This window comes from Molossus molossus, unplaced genomic scaffold, assembly GCF_014108415.1.
Source record: "Molossus molossus isolate mMolMol1 unplaced genomic scaffold, mMolMol1.p scaffold_m16_p_5, whole genome shotgun sequence".
Classification (NCBI taxonomy): domain Eukaryota; kingdom Metazoa; phylum Chordata; class Mammalia; order Chiroptera; family Molossidae; genus Molossus; species Molossus molossus.
In genome coordinates, this window is record NW_023425388.1 from 26,621,516 (window position 1) to 26,648,871 (window position 27,356).

Consider the following 27,356-nt stretch of genomic DNA (forward strand, 5'->3'; position numbering starts at 1 on the left):
GTAAAATTATTAAGAATTTCTCAATAGTGACCACAGAGCATTAAACTTAAAATGCAGGGTCTTCTTCAGAGAATGGATCCTGTACATCTGTCCTGATCACACACCCAAGAAGCCCTCCCTGCCTGTGTGTTTTCCAGTTACTTTGCTCACCATTTCTTTTTGCATGTCTGACCTTCCTTCTGAGTAGATTTCTTTCTGCAAAGCATATTCTTTGAAGCTCCTTTAGTAAAGGTCCTTTAGCTAGTGGTAAACACTTAGGTTTATTTATCTGAGCATGCTTATTTCAGCCTCATTTTTTAAGATAGTTTTGCTGAGTAGCCAACTTTAGATTGATAGTTATTTTCTCATAGGATTTTGAGCATATTATTTTGCTGTCTTTAGCTTCTTTGTTTCTGTTGGAAAATAAGCTTTTAGTCTGTTTGGGTTCCTTTGAAGATAATGTAGTTTTTGTTGTTGTTGTTGTTTTATCTCTGTCTTCTTTTAAGATCTCTTTACTTTGATGTCCTTCATTTACACTACCAGGTGCTCAGATGTAAGATTTATTTTTATTTATCTTACTTAGAATCCATTGGGCTTCTAGATTTGTGAGTTGTTGTTTTTCATCAGTCTGGAATATTTTATATCTCCTCAGATATTTCATTCTCTCCCTTTCTCCTTTGCTTCTGATATAGTGAATATAGGAGATCTTTTCACACTGTCCTCCATATATCTACTTTGCTTTTATATTTTTATATTTTTGACTCCCTGTACTGCACTCTGTATAATTTCTCTGAATATCCCTTCAGTTTATTACTTTATTTTTCGGCTGTGAATAATCTGCTACAAAACCATCCAGAGAATTTTCAATATTAATTATCATAGTTGTCATTTCTACAAGTTCAGATTTGTTCATTTTCAAATTTAATTAGCCATTTAAATCACTCTTATTTTTTTTACTGTATTAAACATCCTTATTTTATATTCAGTATCTGAAAATTCAGTACTTTGAAATTTCTGAATCTGATTATGCTGTCTTTGTCTGCTCATTCTTCCAAACACTTTTTAGAAATTGGCTTTTAGCCCTGGCCGGTGTTGCTCAGTGGTTAGAGCGTTGGCCTATGGACCAGAGAGGCCGGGGTTCTGTTCCCACTACGGGCAAGTACCTTGGTTGCAGTTTGTCCCCGGCCCTTGTTGGGGTCATGTGGGTGGCGGCCACTCGATGTGTCTCTCTCACATCGATGTTTCACTCTCTCTCTTACCCCCTCTTTCCCTCCCACTCTATCTGAAGATAAATGCAAAAATGTCCTCGAGTGAGGATAAAAAAAAAAAAGAATAAATAAATAAAAATTGGCTTTTAAAAAATAGTTTTGTGATTTTCAACACTATGATCTCATAGGTCTTGTATCTTTATCAGTAGGAAGTCTTTTTTTTTATTAATTTATTTTTGATACAGATGTTTCTCCTTTTTCCCCATTGACTTCCTCCTCCCCATCCTCCCCACCCCGTCCCCAGCTTTGTTATCCATGTCCATCGGTTATGCGTACATGCATATAAGTTCTGTGGTTTATCTCTTCCCTCCTCCCCACGCCCTCTTCTGAGGATTGTCAGTCTGTACCCTACTTCCATGTCTCTGTGTCTACCCTGTTCCTCAGACTGTTATGTTCATTATATTCCACAAATAAGTGAGATCATGTGATATTTGTCTTTCTCTGCTTGGCTTGTTTCGTTTAGTATAATACTCTCCAGGTCCCCCCATGTCTTCTCAAATGATAAGAGATCTTTCTTACAGCTGCAAAATACTCCATTGTGTATATGTACCACTGCTTTTTTATCCATTCGTCTACTGATGGACACTTGGGCTGTTTCCAGATCTTAGCTATTGTAAATAGTGCTGCTATGAACATGGGGGTACATATATTCTTTCTGATTGGTGTTTCAGGCTTCATAGGGTATATTCCTAGAAGTGGGATCACTGGGTCAAATGGCAGTGCAATTTTAAATTTTTTGAGGTAACACCATATTGTTTTCCATAGTGGCTGCACCAGTCTGCACCCCCACTAGTAGTGTACTAGAGTCCCCTTTTCTCCACACCCTCGCCAACACTTGTTGTTTGATGATTTGTTGATGGCGGCCATTCCTACAGGTGTGAGGTGATATCTCATTGTTGTTTTAATTTGCATCTCTCTGATGATTAGTGATGATGAGCATTTCTTCATATGTCTCTTGGCCATTTGTATGTCCTGTTTGGAGAGGTGACTATTCAGCTCCTCTCCCCTTTTTTTATTGGGTTCTTTATCTTCCTTTTGTGGAGTTGTATGAGCACTCAATATGTATTGGAAATTAACCCCTTATCTGATATATCATTGGCAATTATGCTCTCCCATACAGTGGGTATCCTTTCCATTTTGATGATTGTATCTTTCTCTGTGCAGAAGCTTTTGCGTTTAATAAAGTCCCATGTGTTCATTTTTCCTTTGTTTCTGTTGCCTTAGGTGATGTGTCAGTGAAAATTCTGTTGCGTATGATGTCTGAAATTTTGTTGCCTACAGTTTCTTCTAGGATTTTTATGGATTCACCAGTCACATTTAAGTCTTTTATCCATTTTGAGTTTATTCTTGTGTAGGATGTAAGTTGATGGTCTAGTTTCACTTTTCTGCAAGTAGCTGTCCAATTTTTCAAGCACCATTTATTAAAGAGGCTGTCCTTACTCCACTGTATGCTCTTGCCACCTTTGTCAAATATTAATTGAGCATATTGCTTTGGGTCCATTTCTGGGTTCTCTGTTCTGTCCCACTGATCTATATGCCTGTTCTTGTGCCAGTAGCAAGCTGTTTTGATTGCAGTAGCTTTGTAGTATAACCTGAAATCTGGTAATGTGATCCCTCCAACTTTGTTCTTCCTTTTCAAGATTGCTGTGGCTATTCGCGGTCTTTTTTTGTTCCATATTAACTTTTGAAGTACTTGTTCTAATTCTGTGAAGTATGCCATTGGTATTTTGATGGGGATTGCGTTGAATCTATAGATTGCTTTGGGTAATATGGAAATTTTAATGATGTTAATTCTCCCAATCCATGAACAGGGTATGTGCTTCTACTTTTTTATAGCTTCCTCTATTTCTTTTTTCAATTACCTGTAGTTTTCTGCAAATAGGTCCTTTATTTCTTTGGTTAAGTTTATTCCTAGGTATCTTAATTTTTTTGCCGCAATGGTAAATGGGATTGTTTTCTTCGTTTCTCTTTCTGTGAGTTCATTATTGGTGTATAGGAATGCCATCGATTTCTTGACGTTAATTTTGTATACTGCTACTTTGCCAAATTCATTTATTAAGTCTAGTAAACTTTTGATGGAGTCTTTGGGGTTTTCTACATATAGTATCATGTCATCTGCAAATAATGACAATTTCACTTCCTCCTTTCCAATTTGGATCCCTTTTATTTTTTCTTCCTGTCTGATTGCTGTGGATAAGACTTCCAGTACTATGTTAAATAAGAGTGGCGAAAGTGGGCAACCTTGCCTTGTTCCTGCTCTTAAGGGAAATGCTCTTACTTTTTGCCCATTGAGTATGATGTTGGCTGTAGGTCTTTCATATATGGCCCTTATTATGTCTAGATATGATCCCTCTATTCCTACACTGCTGAGCGTTTTTATCAGATATGTATGCTGGATTTTGTCGAAGGCTTTTTCGGCATCTATTGATATGATCATGTGGTTTTTATTCTTCATTTTGTTTATGTGGCGTATCACGTTTATTGATTTGTGAATATTGTACCAGCCTTGCATCCCTGGGATGAATCCCACTAGGTCATGGTGGATAATTTTTTTGGTGTATTGCTGGATCCGATTTGCTAGTATTTTGTTCAGGATTTTGGCATCTATGTTCATCAGGGATGTTGGCCTGTAGTTTTCTTTCTTTGTTGTGTCTTTTTCTGGTTTTGGAATTAGAATTATGCTGGCTTCGTAAAACAAGTTTGGAAGTCTTCCTTCTTCTTCAATTTTTTGAAATAGTTTGAGGAGAATGGGTATTAGTTCTTCTTTGAATGTTTGGTAAAACTCCCCCGTGAAGCCATCCAGGCCTGGGCTTTCATTTGCTGGGAGAGTCATGATTACATCTTCAATTTCTTCTGTTGTTATTGGTCTGTTCTAGTTTTCTGTCTCTTCCTGATCGAGTTTTGGGAGACTATGTGTTTCTAGAAATGTGTCCATTTAGCTTAGATTGTCGAATTTGTTGCCATATAATTGTTCATAGTAGTTGTTAACAATGTTTTGTATTTCTGTGGTGTCAGTTGTTACCTCTCCTCTTTCATTTCTGATTTTGTGTATTTGGGTTCTCTCTCTTTGTTTCTTGGTGAGTCTAGCTAATGGTCCATCAATCTTGTTTATCTTTTCCAAAAACCAGCTCTTTGTTTCATTGATCCTTTGAATTGTTTTTTTGGTCTCTATGTCATTTATTTTTGCTCTGATCTTTCTATTTCCTTCCTTCTACTTGCTCTGGGGTTTTCTTTTTGTTTGCTCTCTAGTTCTTTAAGTTGTGAGGTTAATCTATTAGAGATTTTTCATGTTTTTTGAGGTAGGCCTGTAGTGCTATGAACTTCCCTCTCAGAACTGTTTTTGCTGCATCCCATAGATTTTGTGTTGTTGTGTCTTCCTTTTCATTGGTTTCCAGGAAGTTTTGATTTCTTCCTTGATCTCCTCTGTGACCCATTCATTGTTTAATAATATGCTGTTTAGCTTCCATTTGTTCATATGTCTTTGTATGTTCTTCTTGCAATTGATTTCTAGTGTTATGCCATTGTGATCTGAGAAGATGCTTGATATGATTTCAGTCTTTGTGAACTTGTAGAGACTTAGTTTGTGTCCCAACATGTGGTCTATCTTTGAGAATGTCCCATGTGCACTTGAGAAGAATGTGAATTCTGTAGTTTTGGGGTGTAATTATCTGTAGATATCTATTAAATCCATTTGGTCTAGTGCTTCATTTAGAGTCTCTGTTTCCTTGCTAATTTTTTGTCTAGAGGATCTATCCAGTGATGTCAGCGGTATGTTGAAGGCCCCTGCTATGATTGTATTGCTATCGATTTCTCCTTTGAAGTCCTCCAGAAGATTTGTAATATATGTTGGTGCTCCTATATTGGGTGCATATATGTTTACCAAGGTTATATCTTCTTGTTGGATAGATCCTTTCAATATTATGTAGTCTCTACTTATGGCCTTCATTTTGAAATCTCTTTTATCAGATATGAGTATTGCTACCCCAGTTTTTTTCTCTTTTCGTTTGCTTGGAAGATTTTTTTCCATCCCTTCACTTTCAACCTATGTGAGTCTTTTGTTTGTGAGGTGGGTCTCTTGTAAACAACACATATGTGAGTTATGCTTTCTTTCTTTCTTTTTTTTTTTTTATCCTCACCCAAGGATATTTTTCCATTTTTTGTACAGATAGAGTGAGAGAGAGGAAGGCAGAGAGAGAGAGAGAGAAACATCGACGTGAAGGGACACATCGAGTGGCTGCCACCCGCATGACCAACCAGGGCCGGGGACAAACAGCAACCGAAGTACGTGCCCTTAGTGGGAACCGAACCCGTGTCTCTCCGGACCGCAGGCCGATGCTTTAACCACTGAGCCAAACTGGCCAGGGCGAGTTATGCTTTCTTATCCAATTGGCTACTCTGTGTCTTTTTATAGGAGCATTCAGTCCATTTAAATTTAAGGTTATTATTGATATGCACTTATTTATTGCCATTTTTGTTTAGTATTTCTCCTGCTAATTACAGCAGTCCTTTTAACATTTCTTGCAGTGCTGGTTTGGTGCTAATGTATTCCCTTAGCCTTTTTTTTTTTTTTTTTTGGTCTGGGAAGCTCTTTATTTGACCTTCTATTTCGAATAATAGCCTTGCTGGATAGAGTAGTCTTTGATTCAGATCCTTGTTTTTCATGATCTTGATTACTTCATGTAATTCCCTTTTGGCCTGTAGTGTTTCTGTTGAGAAGTCAGCTGAGAGCTTTATGGAGTTTCCTTTGTAGGTAACCTGTTGCTTATCTCTTGCTGCCTTTAGGATTCTCTCTTTGTCTTTAATTTTTGGCATTTTGATTACTATGTGTCTTGGTGTGGGCCTAATTGGGTTCTTCTTACTTGGGGCTCTCTGTGCTTTTTGAACTTGAATGCCTTCTTCTTTCACCAAATTAGGGAAATTTTCTGTCACTATTTCTTTAAATATATTCTCTAACCCTTGCTCATTTTCTTCTTTTTGGGGGACTCCTATGATGTGAATGTTGTTATGTTTCTAGTTGTTCCACAGTTCTCTTAAACAGTCTTCCTATTTTTTAATTGTTTTTTCCTTTTGGTTTTCTGATTGGTTGATTTTTTTCTACCTTGTCATCTAATTCACTGATCTGGTCTTCAGCTTCCTCTACTCTGCTGGTTAGTCCTTTCAATGTGTTCTTTATTTCTACTATGTCATTCTTCACTTTTTCATGGTGGTTTTTCATTTCTAATTGGTTAATTTTGAATGTTTCTATATCTTTCTCATGGTATTGATGTTCATACTCATGCTGTTGAGCTTCCTCAAGATCATGGTTCTGAACTCTACCTCTGATAACTTGCTTAACTGCATTTCATTTATCTCATCTTTGGTAGAGGTCTCTTGTTCTTTCGTTTAGGATTTGTTCCTTTGTTTCACCATTTTGGCTCTCTCATTGGGTTTTGGAGCCTGCCAAATTTTCCCTGTGGGTGTTGGTGTTCTGTTGTTTGTGGCTCCTTCTACTGGGTTTGGATGAGCATGGGAGGACCCATATAAACACCACTGTCAAGTGTTACTTTCCTGGGTAGATTCGAAAGCCGAGGAATGGTTTCATTATCCTATAGTTTTTTGCCTGTAGGTTATTAGTCTCAGTTACTTGAAGAGCCTTGGGTGCTCAGTTGAATGAAAAACTTTTTCAGGTGTTCAGAGTAAGAGGATTTTCTGAGGGTGAGGCAGGTACTGGTCATCAATTATCCTTGATTGGCATTTCTTTGTCCCATCTGGGTGGAGTTGAATCTCCAAGAGAGGTGCTGCTGTTTTTCCCCAGAGTTCTGGGAAGGAACAAGATGGCCACCGTCCTGCATGGCCACAACTCAGCAAAATCTCTGAGTACCTTCCAAATCCCTAGTGTCCCCACCCTCCCTCTGCCGGAGCCCAAGGTGAGTGGCTGTAGCTAATTTAGTTCTCTGTCCTGGCCCTCTGCACTGTGGAGCCATCTTGGGATTTTAACCCTGAGGGCATTGCTCATAGCTAAGACCACTGCTGTCTGTGGGCTCCCAGTCCACCTCTTGCGCCTCCACAGACCTATCAGGTTCGATTTAATTTCTTTGGTTATATGGTCCTCTCAAACTGCTTTTTTGTTGCTTTTACCTGACGATTTGTCTTTATGTTTGTTATAATTCCAGTTTGGTCCTGGGAGATCATCTGTGTAGCTTCCATTCATTCTGCCGCCATTTTTCATTTTCTATCAGTAGGAAGTCTTTGAGCCCCAAGTTTAAGATAGGTTTCTCCCCAAAATATTGGTGTTTTTTTTACCAGGCATCTGGAGGCAAGTTTAACTTAGCACCGCTTTAAGTCATTTTCTCAACATGAAGCTTTTGACACCACTCAGGTAATATGAATTCAGGATATTAATCTGCATTAGGTTTGGTTTGTGTTTGCAAATTCTTATGGGATATTTGTATTCTCCCCTCTACTTAGCATCACAATTCAAAGCCAGTAATCTCCTTTTTGTACTGTGAGAGGAGACATGATTTATATTTGACATATACTGAATGTGAATTTCACACATATACTGTAAGCAGCTCTTTGAGATGAAACTTCAATCAGGTGAGTTTCCTCTTAGACTCTTTTTTGTCTCCTGATTCCTGTGTCCTTCATGGCTGTAAATTTTAAAGCTCAAGTTCATCAGATTAGGAAAGTACCTTCCAAACGAGAGTAAGCTTCAGTGTTCTACTTATTGTTGGGGTTCTTCCTTTCATATATTTTTTTTTAACCTTTAGTTTGGAATAATTTTATATTTATAGAAAAGTCACAAAGACAGTACAGAGAGGTTATGATTCCCTTTAACCTCTCTCTCTTAACCATGGCATAACCAGTTTTCTGTATAAACTAAGAAATTAATATTGTGTAATACAATTGATTAACCTACAGACCTTATTCAGATTACAATAGTTTCCCACTGATATCCTTTTTCTATTTTTTCACTTGAGTTTTGTTGTCTTTATTTTTCTCACTTTTGTCCAGCTCATTTGTGAATTTTAAGATTTTTTATAATACAAAAAATAATTTTATTTATTTTCAGTAAGAAAGTTGTCAAGGTACCTAGTCCAACACATTTCTGGAAAGAGAAGTCTGGAGAGTTTTGTTTTTTAAATCATTTTCCTTCAAGAGATATTTATACTTCTGATGGACCAAGTTAAATGTGTCTTTTTATGTTTGTGTCCTTAAATTTTTCTGTACTATAAATGTAAGCACTATTTTTATTGGGTTAAAAATTTTTGAAATAATATTATGAGTGAGACTCCAATAGAGACTGTGAGATAGACTGAGAGTCTATTACAATACTCTAGTTGGGAGATGAATCAAGAAGCTTAACAAGGTTGCTGATAGTGGGAAAGGAAGGGAAGAAATAGTTTGACATGGAGGAAGTGGAATACATGGAACTTCTTATTGAAGAGTCAGAGATGACTGAAAGGTTTCAAGCAGATTTTAACCGTTAAAGAAAGGTTTGCAAAAGTCAAGAGGAAAGGCAAGATTGCAGATAATGGTGAATTTGTTTTCTGATGTGTGAAATCTTTGGTATTGATGGATCATTGAGTAGAGATGTCCAACAACAGTTGTAAAGGAGAGTCACAAGTTTGAGACAAGGAATCAGAGCCAAAAGGAAGAGATTGGTGATGGAAAACAAAGGGCTTAGAAAGAGGAATAAGCAATGGAGAAGAATCACCTGCATAGACAGTAAGAAGAATCATGGTGATTATAGAAATGGGAAGAAGCTTTGATCAACAAGCATGCTTCGCTACTACTTATGATAGTCAAAGATTTGATTCAGTGTCCCTGTGAAAGGTTCTCATGAATCACCCACATTACCTCCACCCAGAGTATCACAAACTAAGCTTTAAGATATATTTATATGGATTAAAATATTAAAATGTTTTTTGTCTTTTTAATTTTCTAATATGTTTTGTACTATACCATACCACACCTCTACTTAATTTGGTTTGTTCCTATCAGTATTTGAGATTAGTAAAAGAAAAATAAATCCAGCAGAAACCACAAATGTGTTGATTTTATGGCATATCGCAATATATTTTACTTTCTCTAAAAAAAGACAATATGGTCTAGTGTTAGAATTGTCATAAACTTTAGAACCCTAATGCATAGCATTTATTATATCTGTGATTCCATATATGTTGTTACTATTTCTTGCAAAAATAACATTACTTATTACACAAAAATTAAGCCTGAGAAAATATTTACCTTATATGCAGTGTTTGTAAATTGCTATTAACAGTTAAAATAATCTCTAGTAGCAGTGTGTGTGTATATATACACATATACACACACACACACACACATAGCTAAAGAGAATAAACAGACTAAGTTGTGAAATTATATTTTCTGAGCCAAGATGTGCAACTTAGTAAGAGTATTAGGGGTGAGACTTGACTCATTTGTCTGATTTATGGTTTTCAGGGAATTGATGCTGATTTCACATCAGAAAAGCATTGAGCAGCTGCAGGAAACCCTTAGACAGAAGCTGCTAGATGATGATAACTGGAAGGAGAAGGTAACGATAATGTAACTTTCATCAGCGTGTGTCTTATTTGCCTTTTAAAAGTTCTGTTTATTTGCCAGAAGACTATTCCAAATAGATTTCTTTGCTTCCAGGCACATATCTGATTCCTTCTGGAATTTCCTAGATCAAAAATAGTTATGATATATATCTTTTTCAAAATATTAGATAACAGAATTGGAGTAAAAAGGTAAGAACAGAATTTGAAATTCTGTAAGATTAAGATAGTCCTTAGGCCCTGGCCTGTTGGCCCATTGACCAAAGGGTCACGGGCTCAATTTTTAGTCAAGGGCGCATAGCTGGGTTGCAGCTTTGATCCATGGTCAGGGTCGTGCAGGAGGCGAACAATCGATGTGTCTCTCTGCATGGATGTTTCTCTCTCTCTCTCTCTCTCTCTCTCTCTCTCTCTCCCCCCCCTCCCTCCCTCCTTCCCTCCCTCCCTCCTTCCCTCCCTCCCTCCTTCCCTCCCTCCCTCTCCTTCCCTCCCTCTCTCTCCTTCCCTCCCTTTCACTCTATCTAAAAAAATCAATGGAAAAATATCCTCCAGTGAGGATTAACCAAAAAAAAGGAAAGAAAGAAAGATAGCCTGTAGTTCTTATATAAAAACATAATTTTTATTTTTCAATACTTAAAACTTTTTTTCCCATAAAGTGACAGAATCTGCATTTACCTACATCTTTAAAACCCAGGGTAATATTATTTCATTCTAATAATTTGTCTGCTTTTAGGAAGAGAATGGAAAATGACTTGAAAGTATTTCATTGTGAACTTTGGGCAGTGTAGACTAAATAAGTACTTAGCTCACTATTTACAAAGAAAATATTTGCTCTTAGAGTATAAAAAACATTGCATTGATTTTTGTCTTTGAACTTCTCTGTATTTTTTTAAGTTTCAACAATGAGTATGTATTACTTTGTTAATTTTAAAGACTACAAATATGTAATATTTAAAATAAATGTTTAGCCCCTGCCTTCTCAGGCCATGCACAGCTCCAGTCACTGGGACTACAGCCACCATCTCCCTGTCATAAACTTCTGATGCTCTTGACTGATCCCTGGGCCCGCTCCTGCACAATGCAATGAAGCCTTCCCAACTCTTTTTCTTCCCTGAGTGGTACCTATTCCTAGCACTGACCTCTGCCTTGATTTTCTGATTGTGACTTAAATTTGCACCTAGAACTAGAGCTCTACAGAAATTCAGATTGCATGACTGAAGTCCTGACACCTTTTTGGTTATTATTAGATTCTTTTCTTTGGTGACTACAACTTGTAACCTCAAGCAACACGCAGTGGCCTCTTTCAAACTAACATCCCCGCCTGAAATCCTCCACTCTCCCACTCATCAGATTAAAACCTTTTAGGTATTGTTGCTGGCTCAGGTCAATTATAAATTTGTCACTTTCATTTCCAGTCTTCACACAGTTGGCCATACTCAGCCAGTACTGGCCCGCTATAAGTCAGTCCTTCTTCCTTTGTCCTCAGGGACATACATCCAGGCTGTAATAGAAATGATCACTATAGCAACAGTTTCATATGGGCAACATTTAAATTTGAGAATATGAGCTAAAGTTGTTCTAAGTGTCTCATCTTATTTTGTAGCATGGTCTTTTTTTCCCCCTTCTCTAAAGCTCACACTTCTTTAATTCTTTCTAATTTGTATTAGCCTCAGTGTACTCAATTGGCTATTCTTAGTCACTTCCCCCTCTTTTACCAATTCATGTTTTAAAAATACAAAAGATAATCAACTTAACTAAAAATTCAAAAAATGCAAAATAAGCCAATGAGAAAGTATTTTTCACACATCTTATTGATAGAGTGGTTTCTGCACTATGCTGAAGGTCTAGTGAGATAGTCTTTCACACTCTTTAAGGGACTGGAAATTATAGCAACCTTTGGAGGGCACTTTGGCCATATGTATGAAGACTTATTATAAATGTCCTATCTTTGATTCAGAAATTTCACTGATGAAAGTAATATGGATAGAGATTTACAGATCCTTCCCCTCCCTCTAACTCCTTAGCTCCTCTTGGACTGAGAGTGAATTTTCCTGTCTTTGATTGTGTAGAAGCTTCTCATTTCCTCAGCCACACCCCATGAAGGACTCTCATATGCAGTCTACTGGAGAACTCACTGCTTTCATGATCCACTCCAGTACTGTGGCTCACTGTGCCCTGTCCCTGAGCTGCTAACACAGAGAGTAGCTCAAGTTAGTGTTAGCATCTGACCATGTAAGAGTATTATGTTCTTGCTTCATGCTAAATTAATTTGATGATGAAAACAAACCTGCATAGGATTCTGTAAATTCTTACTAAGACCATGATATCTTTCTAATAAATTAATTACATCATAGATGTATTTTGGCAGGTATAATTTTCTGTAATATAAATGGATATTTTATTTTGTTGGGAGGACATGACTTCTTGTTAATAATTCATATCTTTTAGCTTAGCAGTAAATCAAGATCCAGACCATAAAGCCAAGATATGACAATTATGTCTTGGCTGTGTTAGCTATTGAAACTATAAATAAAAAGTTCCCTAAAGTCCTCTCATGAGATAGAAGAAGCGTTAATATGACATTGTCATCTCTTTCTTGGGTCACTGTGCCTTTGTGTATGAATCACGTGTTCCCTTTATAAATGTAAAATATACATATTGAATAAAATTTATAACTTTAATGCTTTTAATATTTAAAAAAGTAGATAACAATTTATGCCTTGCTTTATTATTTTAGAGTATGTAAAAAGCACATAATAAAAGCAAAAGTTGCTATGCAACAAGGATGGCACATTTTAAAATAATTGCATGTTTACTAATTGTCATGGATTTTGTTTATTTGAAGTGTTGCTTTGATTTGAAGAATGGAAATTAATGTGCATGCTGAACATTTAAAATTGGTTCCAAATGCACAATGGTGTCACTATTCAGTGAAAATTCTGTGATTAAAATACTTCCTATAGCCAGACTGCTTACAGTAAGTGAGTCACTCATTGACTATCACTTTGTAGTGCCATAAAACAAAAAAAATCCAACCAAGTACTGAGTTTTGTCTTAGATTATTACTAAGATATCACATTTAGGAACATTTTAGAATTGCACTATTGACCTCATTTTAAATAGCACCTAGATCTTTTAAATACAAATGGTTAAAACAAACAAAATCTTACTTTCTGGCTGGCTGAGCAATTGGATTAATAATGAAAATGCAGGGGGGAAACGTTTACTTTGGGAAAAAGTCAATTCCAGCATTGAAGGGAGGCAAAAAACAAAACAAAAAACACAGAAAACCCACATTCAAATTCTTCTTTAAAATGGCCTTAATGGCATACTAAGTTCTAATGTAATTTAGTGTGCTATTAATTAAGTTAAAAAGGATTAATAGAATTGGAAAGGATAATTTGTAAAATAAAATTGGACAGGGATGAAGTTACATACAAAATATTAATTTTCATTTATGCATAAGTGCATGTCTGAAAAGAATATTGAGGGCATGCTTTTATTTTTTAATTATGTTGTGTAATTTTCAAAACTGAATAACATCACAAAATGTTAGATATGAAATAGCCTGCAAAGATCATCTGATTTAAACCTTAATCTGGATAATAAAAATAGTCTCCATTATTAGAGTGTTTACTATATCCAGGCTTTGTGTTAAATTCTTTCCATAACTATAATTGTAATCAGTGTACCCTTATTATTCCCATTGACAGATGGGCAAATTAAGGCTCAGAGAAGCTAGGAATTTGGCAAGATTATATAGCCACAAAGTGAGAACTGATACAAACCTGAGGGAGGGGGAGGGGGAGAAAAGGGAAAGGAAGGGGAGGGAGAGGAAAAAGACAACAAAATACAAAGTCCAAAACCTCTGCATTTGGCTTAGATGGAGTAACAGAACAGATTTACCCTCCTCCTAAAACAACTAGATAAGAAAAGATAGAAAGCAATGGTTTTAAGATACTGGACATCATGCAATGGGGGCATTAATTCTTGGAGATAGGATATAAACAAGGTGAGTCCTATAATAACCCTAACTTAGTACCTTGAAAGAAATTTAAGGTCATGATTCAGCGAGTGGGTATCCAGGAGTTTGGCAGATTCTCTGCATTGAAGAGACCTTGTTGAGAGTCCAGAGAGATCAAGGTGACTAGAATTTTCAGGATAGTGTTCTCAGAAAAAAAGCTGTACAGAGAAAGAACAATGGAGATCTACATAAGTATATGTATGATCACTGCATGTATGTGAGGAAACCACTCAGAGCCAGGAGAGACCCATCTGAAAGGATTAGAAAGAAGAGTGCCAAATATTCCACAATGCCAGTAATAATGCTCATTCTGCCAGCCAGTCTGGAAAACCTCTAATTCACAGGAAACTGGGCAGAGTTCTCAGAAGGGTCTTGCATCAATAGTAGGGAATAATTAGCTCTAGATGAAATTGCTGAGCTGGTCCTGCCTAAAAGATTTTGAAAGGAAGACCTAAAAATATCCAGCTGATTCCAAGAAGTTAACTGCATCCCAGAACAGAGTTCAAGAATATTTATAAGAATAAAAAATTATTTGGCATTTAACAAGGTAAATTTCACAATGTCTAGGATCCAATAAAAAATTGCCATGCTGCCCTAGCTGGTTTGGCTCAGTGGTTAAAACATTGGACTGCAGACTGAAGGGTCATATGTTTGATTTCCTTTTGAGGGCATGTACCTGGGTTGCATGTTCGATTTCTGGCCCCAGTCGGGGTCATAAAGGAGGCAACCAATCAATTTGTCTCTCTCACATCGATGTTTCTCTCTCTCCCTCCCTCCTTTCCACTTTCATAAAAAAAAAAAAATCAGTGGAAAAATATCTTCGGGTGAGGATTAACAAAAACAAACAAAAAACAAGAGAATAGGACTCATGATAAGAAAAAGTCAATGAATAAAAATTGACTCAGAACAGCACAGATGTTAGATTTAGCAGACAAGGACACTAAAACAATTATGGTAACTATATTCCATATGTCTGAAAACCAGAGAAAAAAATGACCATGTTAAATAGAGATATTAAGACATTAAAAAAAAGATCTAAACTGAACTTCTAGAGGTGAAAACTACAATGTCTGAGAGGGAAAATACAGTGGTTGAGATTAATGTCAGATTAGACATTCCAGAAGAAAAGTTTAGTGAACTGGAAGACATATCAATAGAAACCATCCAAACAGAATAAAATAGAAAAGAAACTCAAAATAAACAACAATAAGAGCATCAGTGAGTTGTGAGACTAACATATGTATAATTGTAATCCCAAAAAGACAGCAGCAAGAAGAGGGAACAGAAAAGTTTTTGGAGAAATAATAAATAAAAAATTAAAATTTAATGAAAACAATAAACACATAGATTCTAAATGTCAACAAACTTTAAACCTTCCAAGCGATATAATCCAATTACTCAAAAATAGTGATGAAAATAAAATCTTAAAAGCAATCAGAGAATGCCCTGGCCTGTTTGGCTCAGTGCTTTGAGTGTCGGCCTGTGGACCAGGGAGTCCTGGGTTTGATTCTGGCCAAGGGTATGTACTCAATTGCACTTTGTCCCTGGCCCCGGTTGGGGTCATGCGGGTGACAACCAATCGATGTATCTCTCTCACATCAATATTTCTCCCTCCCTCCCACTCTGTCTGAATAAATGTAAGAGTGTCCTTGGATGGGGATAAAAAAAGAAAAGCAATCAGAGAATAAAAAGCATATAGAGAGAGGACCAAAGATAAGGATGGCAGCAGATTTTCATCAGAAACAATGCAAGCAGAAAGACAGCAGGATTGAAAGTACTGAAAGAATATTGGGTTAGGAGCAAGTTGCTGGTCTAGAATTATGTACAAAGTGAAAATATCTTCCAGATATGAGGGTGAAAAAGACTTTTTCAGAATAAAAAGCTGAAAATGTATAACCAGCACACACACATTATAAGAAGGATTAAAAGAAGTTCTTTAGTCAGAAGCAAAATTTTACCAGATGTAAATATGAATCTATACAAAGTAATGTAGAATAGCAGAAATGGTAACAATGTGGATGAATATGTGCTTTTTTATCATTTAAATATTTTAAAATATAATTGACTAATGAAACAAAAATATTAACAATCAAATATGTGTTTTATAACATGTAGAAACAAAATATATGACAGCAGTGGCACAATGACTGGGAAGGGAGAGACGAAAGCCAACGATTGTAAGATTCTTATATAGTACATGAAGCAATATATATTACTAGAAGATAGATAGACTGCATTTAGTTAAGGATATATTCTATAAATGCTAAAGCAACCACAAAAATAGAAAAACAAAAAGTTATAGCTAATAAGCCAGCAAAGGAAATCAAATTGAATTAAAAAATACTCAATCCAAAAGAATAAAGGAAAAGATGAGATGGGCCAAATAGAAAACACATAGTAAGATGATTTAAAACTAACCATATCAACAATCAAATTAAATGTAAATATTCTAAACCAGGGGTCAGTGATATTTTTCTATAAAGTACTAGTTAGTAAATATTCTCGATGTGCGGGACCTGTAGTTTCTGTTGTAACCACTCAACTCTACTATTGTAGCTTAAAAGCAGCCATAGATAATATGAACAGGCATGGCAGAATTTAGCCTGTGGATCATAGTTTGACAGGCCTGGTCTAAATATTCCTGTTAAAAGACAGAGATTGTCATGTTGGATAAAAATATATGACTACTATACATATGGCGTACAAGAAATGCAACTTATTGAAGAACACTCAAGTAGACCCTTGCCCCCCATCTGTGGTTTTGTTTTCTGTGGTTTCAGTTGTCCATGGTCAACCTTGAGCTGAAAATATTAAATGGAAAATTCCAGAAATAAAAAATTCATAGTTTTATATAGCATGTGATTATGAGTAGTGTGATGAAATCCCATACTATGCCACTTCATCCAGCCTAGAGTGTGAATCATTCCTGTGTCCAGCATATCCACACTATATATGCTACCCACTTATTAGTAACTTAACCAATTCTGTTATCAGATGGACTGTCTTGGTATTGCAGTGCTTATATTCAAGTAACCCTTATTTTACTTAACAATAACCCGAAAGCACAAAAGTACTAATGCTGGCAATTCAAAGAAAAGCCATAAAATGCTTCAAGTGAAAAAGTGATGATAGTACATTAAGTTATTTTGAGAGAGACCACATTCACATAAATTTTTATAGTTTATTGTTATAATTGTTCTATTTTATTTTTAGTAGTTGTTAATCTCTTACTGTGCCTAATTTATTAATTAAAATTTATCATATGTATGTATGTGTAGGAAAAAAACATAGTATATATAGGGTTTGGTACTATCCAAGTTTTTAGGCATCCTTTGGCGGTCTTGTAATGTATTCCCCAAGAACAAAGGGGGATTACTGTACTAACAAACATGACCTCATTGATATTTGTAGAATTCTCCATTTAACAGCAAAAATATATTCTTCTCAAGTGCACATGGGGCATATACTAAAATAGATCATATTCTGGGGCATAAATAAATTTCAGTAAATTAAAAAGGTTTTAAGTAATACAAAGTATTTTCTCTGACAACAATGGAATTAAATTAGAATTCATTAACAAAAAGTTATCTGGAAAAATCCCCAAATATTATTTTTCATTTTAAGTAATTTTTAAATTTTCATTTACAGTTGACATGCAATGTTATATTCATTTCAGGTGTACATCCCAGTGATTAGACACTATATAACTTACTAAGTGATCATTCTGATAAATCTAGTACCCATATGATACTATACATAGTTATTACAATATTATTGACTATAGTACCTATAATATACTTTATATTCCCATGACTATTCTGTAACTACCAATTTGTACTTCTTATTCCCTTCCCCTTTTTCATCCATTCCCCAAAACCCCTCCTATCGAGCAACCATCAAAATGTTCTCTCTATAAGTCTGTGTCTGTTCTGCTTAACCATTTACTTTGTTTTTTAGATTCAATTGTTGATAGATATGCATTTATTGCCATTTGATTATTTATATGTTTAACTTTTTTCTTTTTCTTAAACAAGACCTTTTAACATTTCATGTAATACTGGTTTGGTGGCAATTAATTCCTTTAGCTTTTTCTTGTGTGGGAAGCTCTTTATCTGTTCCTCAATTCTAAATGATAGCTTTGCTGGGTAGAGTAATCTTGGTTGAAGGTCCTTGCTTTTCATCACATTGAATATTTCTTGCCAATCCCTTCTGGCCTGCAAAGTTTCTGTTGAGAAATCAGCTGACAGTCTTATGGGAGCTCCCTTGTAGGCAATTAACTGCTTTTCTCTTGCTGCTTTTAAGAGTCTCTTTTTGTCTTTAACCTTTGGCATTTTCATTATGATGCGTCTTGCTGTGTGAATCTTTGGACTCTCTATTCCTCCTGGACTTATATGTCTGTTTCATTCACCAGGTAGGGAAGTTTTCCATCATTATGTTTTCAAATAGGTTTTCAGTTCCTTGTTCTCTCTCTTCTCCTTCTGGTACCCCTATGATGCAAATATTGTTATGCTTGAAGTTTTCACAGAAGCTCCTGATACTATTCTCATTATTTTTGGATTCTGTTTTATTTTTGCTGTTCTGATTGGGTGTTTTCTGCTTCCTATCTTCCAAATCTCTGATTTAATCCTGTTTTTCATCTACTCCACCATTGATTTCCTGTTATGCATTCTTCATTTCAATTAATGTATTCTTTATTTCTGACAGGTACTGTTTTATGTTTTCTACTTCCGTTTTTATGTTTCCTATCTCTTTGTTGAAGTTATCACTAAGTTCATCTACTCTTCTAAATTCATTGAGTATCTTATTACTAGTGTTGAACTCTGCATCTAGTGGATTGCTTGTCGTCATTTTGTTTAGTTCTTTTTCTGGAGTTTTGTACTTTTCTTTCATTTGGAACATGTTTCTTTGTCTCCTCATTAGGGCAGACTCCCTGTGTTTGTTCCTATGTGTGAGTAGAGCTGCTTTGTCTCCCAGGCTTGGTAGAAATGGCCTTATGTAGTAGGTGTTCTGTAGGGTTCAGTGGCACAACCTCTCCTATCACCAAAGCTGGGTACTCCATGTGCACCCCTCCCACCTCTGTGTACACCCTCCTGTTGTAGTTGAGCCTTTATTGCTGTTGACACATCATTGGGAGGGATTGACTCCCAGGCTGATCAGCTTTAAGGACTGTGTGTGACCACCATGGACGATTGGCTATGCAGGGACCCACCCCACAGATCAGGACTTATTTCAGCAGGGCTCTGGTGCCCACTGAGCCTGCCCCTTGTGGGTGGTTGGGTGGAGCTTCGATGTGGTCTGAAGATGTCCACCTGGTGCGCTGAATCTGGGGCCTCCCTGGAGGTAAAGGCCAGGGTCAGCTGCCACCTGTATACTGCCCAAGCCCACCTAGCATGAGCTACAAAGCGATCTTCAGATGGATACTACTTGTGCTGGGCCTGGAGGTGTCCAGGAGAGGATAAGCTGCGAACCACAGCTGGTTGCCACTAGTACCGGGCCTGGGGCCACTTAGCCACAGGAATCAAGCATGCCAAGGCCAGATGCTACTTGTTTGAGGGATTTTAGGAATGTCTGGAGCATGAACCAAGGCAGGACATTTGTATGGAAAGGCCACAGGACACAGCTTGGGTGGGCCCACAAGTTGGTGGGGCAAGGTCTCAGGAAATCACCAGGGCAGGGCAAACAGTATTAGCCAGGCTGATGGAGACTCAGATCTGGCACACACCTACCAGCTTTGCAGGGAGAGTGCTCAGAAAAAGAATAATGGCCTCTGCCAGCACTTCTGTCTGGGAGAAAGATGCTCCTCCAGTTTTGCTCTAATTCTAGACAATTCAGTTCCTTCCTGTATGTCCATGGTGCCTTTCAAGTTCTGCCCCAGTATTGGAGCTTAGAGCAAGTTAATGCTCAAGCCCTTTAAGAGGCACACCTGTGACGCCAGCTGCCTTCCATCTCAAAGCCACAATCTAAGCTGGTTTTTACAACCAGAAGTTGTGGGGACTCTCTTCTTGGCACTCGAACCCTGAACTGGGGAGGTCTGGTGTGGGCTTGGGACACCTTGCTCCTCAGGGGTGACCTATGCAGGTGAGATATCCCTCCTTATTTTTATCTGCCACACGTGGGTATGGGAAAAGCCCATTCCACATCTCTGCCCCTCTTACCAGTCTCAATGTGGCTGCTTCTTTATGTCCTTAGTTATAACACTTCTGTTCAGCTAGATTTCAGGCAGTTCTGAATGATGGTTGTTCTATGGTTTAGATGTAATTTTGATGTGGTTGTGGGAGGATATGAGTACCACATTTTCCTGTGCAGCCATTTTGACCAGAAGCTCCAAATATTTCAAAACTAAGTAAATACCTAATCCATGCCCTAATCACTATTTTATGTGTGAGGAGACAGGCTGCATGGCAAAACTAAACTCCCGGAGCTGTGGAGTCCGCCAGAAACTTCTGTGTGTGCACACCCTCTCCACCTCATAGTAGCTCCATGATCTTGGTAGAAGTACTTAGTTTCTCTAAGACTTTCTTAGTCTAAACAGTGGGAATAATAATTATTATATGTACTTCCCAGAGTTGTAAGAATTAAATGAGCTTGTATACTCAGAGGTACACAGTGAATGTTCTCTCCTTTCGTCCTAAGTTTACACAGCTCTTGGCAGAACTTCAATACATATCCTTGATTCCTTAGTATTTTTTTTTTACTACATAGTCTGTGTATTAGAATAATCATCTACATTTATAATGTGTTTATTCAGTAGTTAATTCAGAAATAATCTGAAGTATTAGTTTATACTTTTTCCTCATGATTATCAAAATTACTATTAGTTATTGTAACAGTTATTTTCTATGTGCATCATCACTAAAATATTTTGCATAAATATAACTCCTGCCATCTAAGATATTTTAAACAAAGAGCTCCTATCAACCAACATGTAAAAAGAAAAAAACAACAACCCATGCACATGATAATTTGGCATGAATTGGTCTTCTCAGTGGCAAATAATGTACTGGCTTAAGCAAATTGTTGTGTGTGGGGGGTTCATCATTTTGTTCAAACTGTTCAGGTCGTGGGGGAACCAGTAGTGTCATCTCTCTGTGCTCGTGTGTCAGCACATTCCGATGGTTCTTGGCACCTCATTGCAGCTTCCTGAAATGTTTAGAAATGCTTTCTGAAGCTCATCACTTCACTTCACTTTCTCAGGTTGTACGAATTACAAATCAAATAAGTTATAATAAATCACTCTTGTCCCTTCTATTTATGGTGCCTTTTCTTTCCCACCTTCCATCTATCCCTCTTTACCTACAATAGTGTGTTCCAAGGAATAGTTCAAGGGTAGGAAGGTCTCCTTGCTTCCTGATTCAGGTAGAACAGAACATTTGACTCATTTAAGCAGTTAGCCACTTCCTTTCCTTCTCTGAATGGACTCTACAGATTTCCTAAATGACCTCTTCCCCATAATACATTTTACAAATGTTTTTAAAAAGTCTTTTTTAAATCCTTCTGTCATACAGTTTATAGTTTGTCCTGTGCTACCTAGTTTGTGTGCATTCTTTTTTTTTAATGTGTATATATATATATATATATATATATATATATGAATATGTTTTTATTTATTTTAGAGAGAGGGGAAGGGAGAAGGAGAGAGAAAGAAACATTGATGTAAGAGAGAAACATCAACTGGCTGCCTCCTGTATGCATCCCAAGCAGGGATCAAATCTGCAACCTGGGTATGTGCTCTGCCCGGGAATCAAACCAGCAACCTTTTGGTCATGGGATAACACCCAACCAACTGAGCACTGGCCAGGGCATGTGTGCACTCTTAATTTGAGCAATCAGTCTGTTTCGGATGATGCCTTTTTGTCCTAAAATAATTATTTGGTTCTGTCAATTGACTACACAAAGATTTTTTTGAACAGTTGATATTTTTCTTTAGATTCTAAAAAATGTTACTTAATTTTTTGTTTTGTTTCCTATTTTATTCCTTTTTAATTAATTTATTTTAGTTACAGATGTTTCTCCTTTTCCCCCCACTGATTTACCCTCCCCCTCCCTCCTCTCTTTGTCCCCAGCTTTGATGTCCATGTCCATTGTTCATGCACACATGATATAAGTTCTGTGGTTTATCTCTCCCCCACCACCCCCTTTTCTGGGGATTGTCAGTCTGTACCCCACTTCCACATCTCTGGGACTACCCTGTTCCTCAGACTGTTATGTTCATTATATTCCACAAATAAGTGAGATCGTATGATACTTGTCTTTCTCTGTTTGACTTGTTTCGCTTAGGATAATACTTTCCAGGTCCTTCCATGTCGTATCAAAGGATAAGAGATCTTTCTTTCTTACAGCTGGGTAGTACTCCATTGTGTATATGTACCACTGCTTTTTTATCCATTCGTCTACTGATGGACACTTGGGCTGTTTCCAGATCTTAGCTATTGTAAATAGTGCTGCTATGAACATGGGGTACATATATTCTTTGTGATTGGTGTTTCAGGCTTCTTAGGGTATATTCCTAGAAGTGGGATCACTGGGTCAAATGGAAGTTCAATTTTTAAGTTTTTGAGGCAACACCATATTGTTTTTCATAGTGGCTGCACCAGTCTGCATTCCCACCAGCAATGTACTAGAGTCCCCTTTTCTCCACACCCTCGCAAATACTTGTTGTTTGATGATTTGTTGTGGCGGCCATTCTGACAGGTGTGAGGTGATACCTCATTGTTGTTTTAATTTGCATCTTTCTGATGATTAATGATGTTGAGCATTTCTTCATATGTTTCTTAGACATTTGTATGTCTTGTTTGGAGAGGTGTCTATTTAGTTCCTCTGCCCATTTTTTATTGGGCTTTTTGTCTTCCTTTTGTTGAGTTGTATGAGCACTCTATATATATTGGAAATTAACCCCTTATCTGATATATCATTGGCAATTATGCTCTTCCATACAGTGGGTAGCCTTTCCATTTTCATGATCATATCTTTTGCTGTGCAGAAGCTTTTGAATTTGATGTAGTTCCATGTGTTCATTTTCTCCTTTGTTTCTATTGCCTTAGGTGATGTGTCAGTGAAAATTCTGCTGCATATGATGTCTGAAATTTTGTTGCCTACAGTTTCTTCTAGGATTTTTATGGATTCATGAGTCATATTTAAGTCTTTTATCCATTTTGAGTTTATTCTTGTGTATGGTGTAAGTTGATGGTCTAGTTTCATTTTTTTGCATGTAACTGTCCAATTTTCCCAACACCATTTATTAAAGAGGCTGTCTGTACTCCACTGTGGTACGTGCCCTTAGCGGGAACCCAACCCGGGACTCTCCGATCTGCAGGCCGATGCTCCAACAGCTGAGCCAAACCAGCCAGGGCTTTGTTTTGTTTTTTAATAGTGTCAATGTATCTTGTGGGCCATTAACTCCTAAAGTTATACCTTGAAATGTTTCCAAATGTTTTGCATTTGATTTCCTTCTTTCATGTGTTCTTGATTTGTCTATTTCAGTGCGGCAGGAGCACAGTGATCAATGGGAAAAGTGGTGGAAGTTAGACTGAATAAGTCCAGGGCTGCCTTTACACTAATGCACTGAAAAATCACTAAGAGGGAACAACAGAATTCAATTTATATTTTGAAAGAACACTCTGCTGTGTATATCATGGGTTGGAGAGAAGCAGAGTACAAGTAAGGAGGCCGGTCAGGAGATAATGGTGGTCAGAACTAGGGTGTTAGAAGTGTAAATAAGAGAAATGGATGGAGTTAAGGCATCTTTTGGAGGCAAAATGAACAGGATTTGATGCTGCATTAGGTATGGAGGGTAAAGGAGAGACAGCAATGAAAGGTGGTGCCCCAGTTACTGACTTAACTAGATGAAGGGTGTTTCTGAGTCCTGAGATGGGGAGGGCTGGGGTGGAACAGGTAGAGTGGGGTTGGATCAAGAATTTTGGTTCAGATACTTTTTTGAGATGTTTGTGAAGTTCCTAAATGGCTACCAGGAGGCAGATGGATATAAATACCTGGAATTCAGAAGAACATCTGTTCTTCTCACTGAGTGCCCCTAAGGCTTTCCTTGTCTTTAGCAGTCCAAGAACAACACATCTGAACAGCTCTATCATGTTTCTAAATGATCATCAGCCTCCTTTCCCCCAAACAATCCAGAAATTTATTTTGAGAAAGCCAAAATAACTTCATGCGTTGAGTATAAATATAATTGTTTTGCCTTGGGGCAAATGCTCAGACCTGTACCCAGTACAATAAACCCAGTGACCCCACACTGGAGCTTGTCATCTATTTGTATTTTACTTAATTTCAAGGGCTTCCCACAAACCTTCTTAGCAAATGTTCTGTTTCCTGGTACCCTGGTTTCAGTGTTCCCTTGAGAAATTTAGATTGACATCTCTCCTCTTCTTATAGTGACCTCAGCCGCAGAGTCACACTAAGTCAGGCTTGACAGTTTTTCTCCCGAGTTATCTGGCATTAACTCCCTCTGAGGATTTATAGTCATGGCACAGTGTAAATCTAGAGCCAGCCTGTCACTGGGATCCCTTCTCTAATCTCACTAGATGAACTCCCGGGCCTGAAGGACTTCAGCACTCTCTCTCTCTTGCCCTAGTAGCAGAGCCAAAACCAATGGTTAGAAACCACAGGGAGAGAGATGTTGGCTCAGCTAAAGGAAAAAGTGCCTAATGCTTAGTGCTGTCTGAAAATGGAAACGCCTGCTGGGAAGGAGTGAGTTACCGTATCTGGTGGTGTAGAGGCACAGAGCAGGCAATCGTTCGGCGCGGATTCCGTGGCAGAGACTGAGGGGTCGGGGCACAGAAGTAACATCCACTGACTATTGAATCCCTGCTCATGCTACAGCTTAACACAGGTGTTTCATCCCATTTGATCCCCATAAGGACCCCCAAGGGAACTAGTTGTAACCCCACCAGGAGAAGTTACAGTCACAGTTTAACATCACACAACTAGAAAGTGTCAGAACCAGGATTTAAACTCAACTTCATATAAACCCAAAGTCCTTGTTTATTCTTTCCATATTTTTTTTTTTTAATCCTCACCCGAAGATATTTTTTCATATTTTGTTCAGATAGAGTGGGAAGGAGAGAGAGAGAGAAACATCGACATGAAAAGGACACATCGAGTGGCTGCCACCCATACAACCCAACCAGGGCCAGGGACAAACTGCAACCGAGGTACGTGCCCTCAGTGGGAACCGAACCCGGGTCTCTCTGGACCACAGGCCGACGCTCTAACCGCTGAACCAAACCGGCCAGGGCTATTCTTTCCATAATTATTGGAAGCTTGAGATGTTGAACTAAGAGATTTCTCAGGTCCCTTTCAGCACTGTGATTCTATCTGAGTCAAAATATAGATATAGGCATCATTGACCTATGTTTTCCTTAGTCAGCCTTCTGGCCTCAGTCACATTAAAATGATCATCTGTGACTCCAATAGTTTCTATGGTCTCCATCAAGAAAGGACCATTAAAAACTCAGCATTGTACTTTGTATCCCCTCTGAGCTTTCAGCAGAATTTAGTCTAAGGGCCTCAAAAAAAAAAAAAAAAAATATATATATATATATATATATTTAATAAATATATATATTTAAATAAGGTTGCTGACAAAGACTGAGTTTACAGTACAAATGTACAAAAGACAAAGCTTTTAGTATTTCTCAAAAATGTCATAATATATTGTCTTAACTTCTCTACTTGTTTTTTAGGTCTTAGATGATCTTGAAATATTTGACCCAAGGTCAATTTTTCTGGCCTAAGCTCTGAGTCAGATTTTTTTAAAAATACTAGAATTTTAAAATTAGATTAACTTTTAAAATTAATAATAGAATTGGAACTTTTAAAAATATTAGAGTCTGAAAATAAGTTTAATTTACTTATTTCAAGGTAAAATGGCTCTATGTGCGTGTTAAATGCTATTTTCTAGATTGAAGCTGAAATTGCCAAGGAAAGAGCCCAACATTTACTTGAATTTGAGGAGCAAGCTCTTCTCTTTAAGGAAGAAATTAAACTGGAACTTGATATTGAAAAGGAAAAACACCAAGAAATAATCCAAAAGTATAAGAAAGAACAAGAGGAGCTACAGATGAAGGTCTGTCACTATGGTTATCATTATCACTTAATGGGTTTAAAACTATAGATGTTGGTTATTTCCTCCTAAGAACACTACAGTGTTTGTAACTCCAGCAGTTTTCTGCATAGTCGCTGTGCCTTGGTTTTAGCCGCGTAGGTAGAATGGTTTGGATATTCTCCAGAATGCCTAACGGAGATAAATTATACAAGCATGCAATCCAGCTATGTATGGAATTTTTTAATAAAAATGAAGTTGTTTTTTAAAACAGCATAAATTATAAAACTAATAATTAGCATGGTGAGATATTCCAGCACATCAAATATCCAATATCAAAAGATAATGAAGTGTTTTACATAATTAAAAATTTTCCAACAACTAAAGCCTATCTTCTCTCATTTTCATTTTCAATATTTTCACTTCTAAATATTTTTGAATGAAGGGAAATACTTTAAAAATGTAACTACCTCCATAATTTCTGAAAGAATGGAATGTGTCCTGAATATAATTTAAGACTTGTTAAGGTTCCCGTTTTGGTAAAACCTGAGTGTAGTAATGTGCGTGTGTGTGCGTGTGTGTGTGTGTGTGTGTGTATTAACCAAGATGCAGAGGGAAAACCCATATTTTGAATAAAATCATTAACAGTCTGTGTAAGTTAAACATCACATGAGACTCACTGGCCTCTGCTTTGGTGTACAAGGAATATGTACAGCCTTCTCCGCAGGCAGGGCCAGCTACACGAGTGTATGACAAGTGCAGTATCACAGGGCTCCACACTCAGAAAGGCCTCCTGCTTTTGTTTAATGCTCGGCAGATGCTGTTTTGAAATTCTTTTTTTTTTCTTTCTTTTTTTTTATCCTCACCCGAGGACATTTTTCCATTTTTTTATTCAGATAGAGCGGGAAGGAGAGAGAGGAAGAGAGAGAAACATCGATGTGAAAGGGACACATCGAGTGGCTGCCACCCACACGACCCAACCAGGGCCGGGGACAAACTGCAGCCAAGGTACATGCCCTTAGCGGGAACCGAACCCGGGTCTCTCCAGAACGCAGGCGGACGCTCCAACCACTGAACCAAACCGGCCAGGGCTGTTTTGAAATTCTTAATAATTTTGTCTTTCAATTTGTGTTGTATAAGTGAAGTCCTATTAGGACAAAGAGGCACATAATGGGAACTTGGAAGCCCAGCTCAGCCTAGACGGTTCTCTCCTAGACAGGCCTCTTGCTTTCTAGCCCCTGCCCCTCACCCCGGCTCCCCTTGGCATGCCCTCCTGTCTTCCCCTCGCCTCAGGACTGCTGTCTTGGGGTCCCATCTGCAGGGGAATGTCAAAAGGCAGGCCCCAGTTTGCCAGGGGTTACAGTTTTTTAAGACAGGTCATAAGTCCAAATTTTTAAAGTAAACTCTTGAATTTTAAAATGTTGATTCCCTTTTAAAAAAATAAAAACATATTTGTGGCTCCTCTCCCAAGGATAACCTGCTCTATCTCA

General features: G+C 37.5%; 1 protein-coding gene across 1 annotated transcript in view; it reads left to right on the forward strand.

Moving 5' to 3' along the window:
- LEKR1 (leucine, glutamate and lysine rich 1) overlaps positions 1-27,356 on the forward strand; it is a 209,547-nt gene that overhangs the window by 165,310 nt on the left and 16,881 nt on the right. The window contains exons 14-15 of the mRNA XM_036243655.1: positions 9,693-9,786; positions 25,726-25,890. Coding sequence (XP_036099548.1) covers positions 9,693-9,786; positions 25,726-25,890 — 259 coding nt within the window. The remainder of the gene's footprint in view (positions 1-9,692; positions 9,787-25,725; positions 25,891-27,356) is intronic.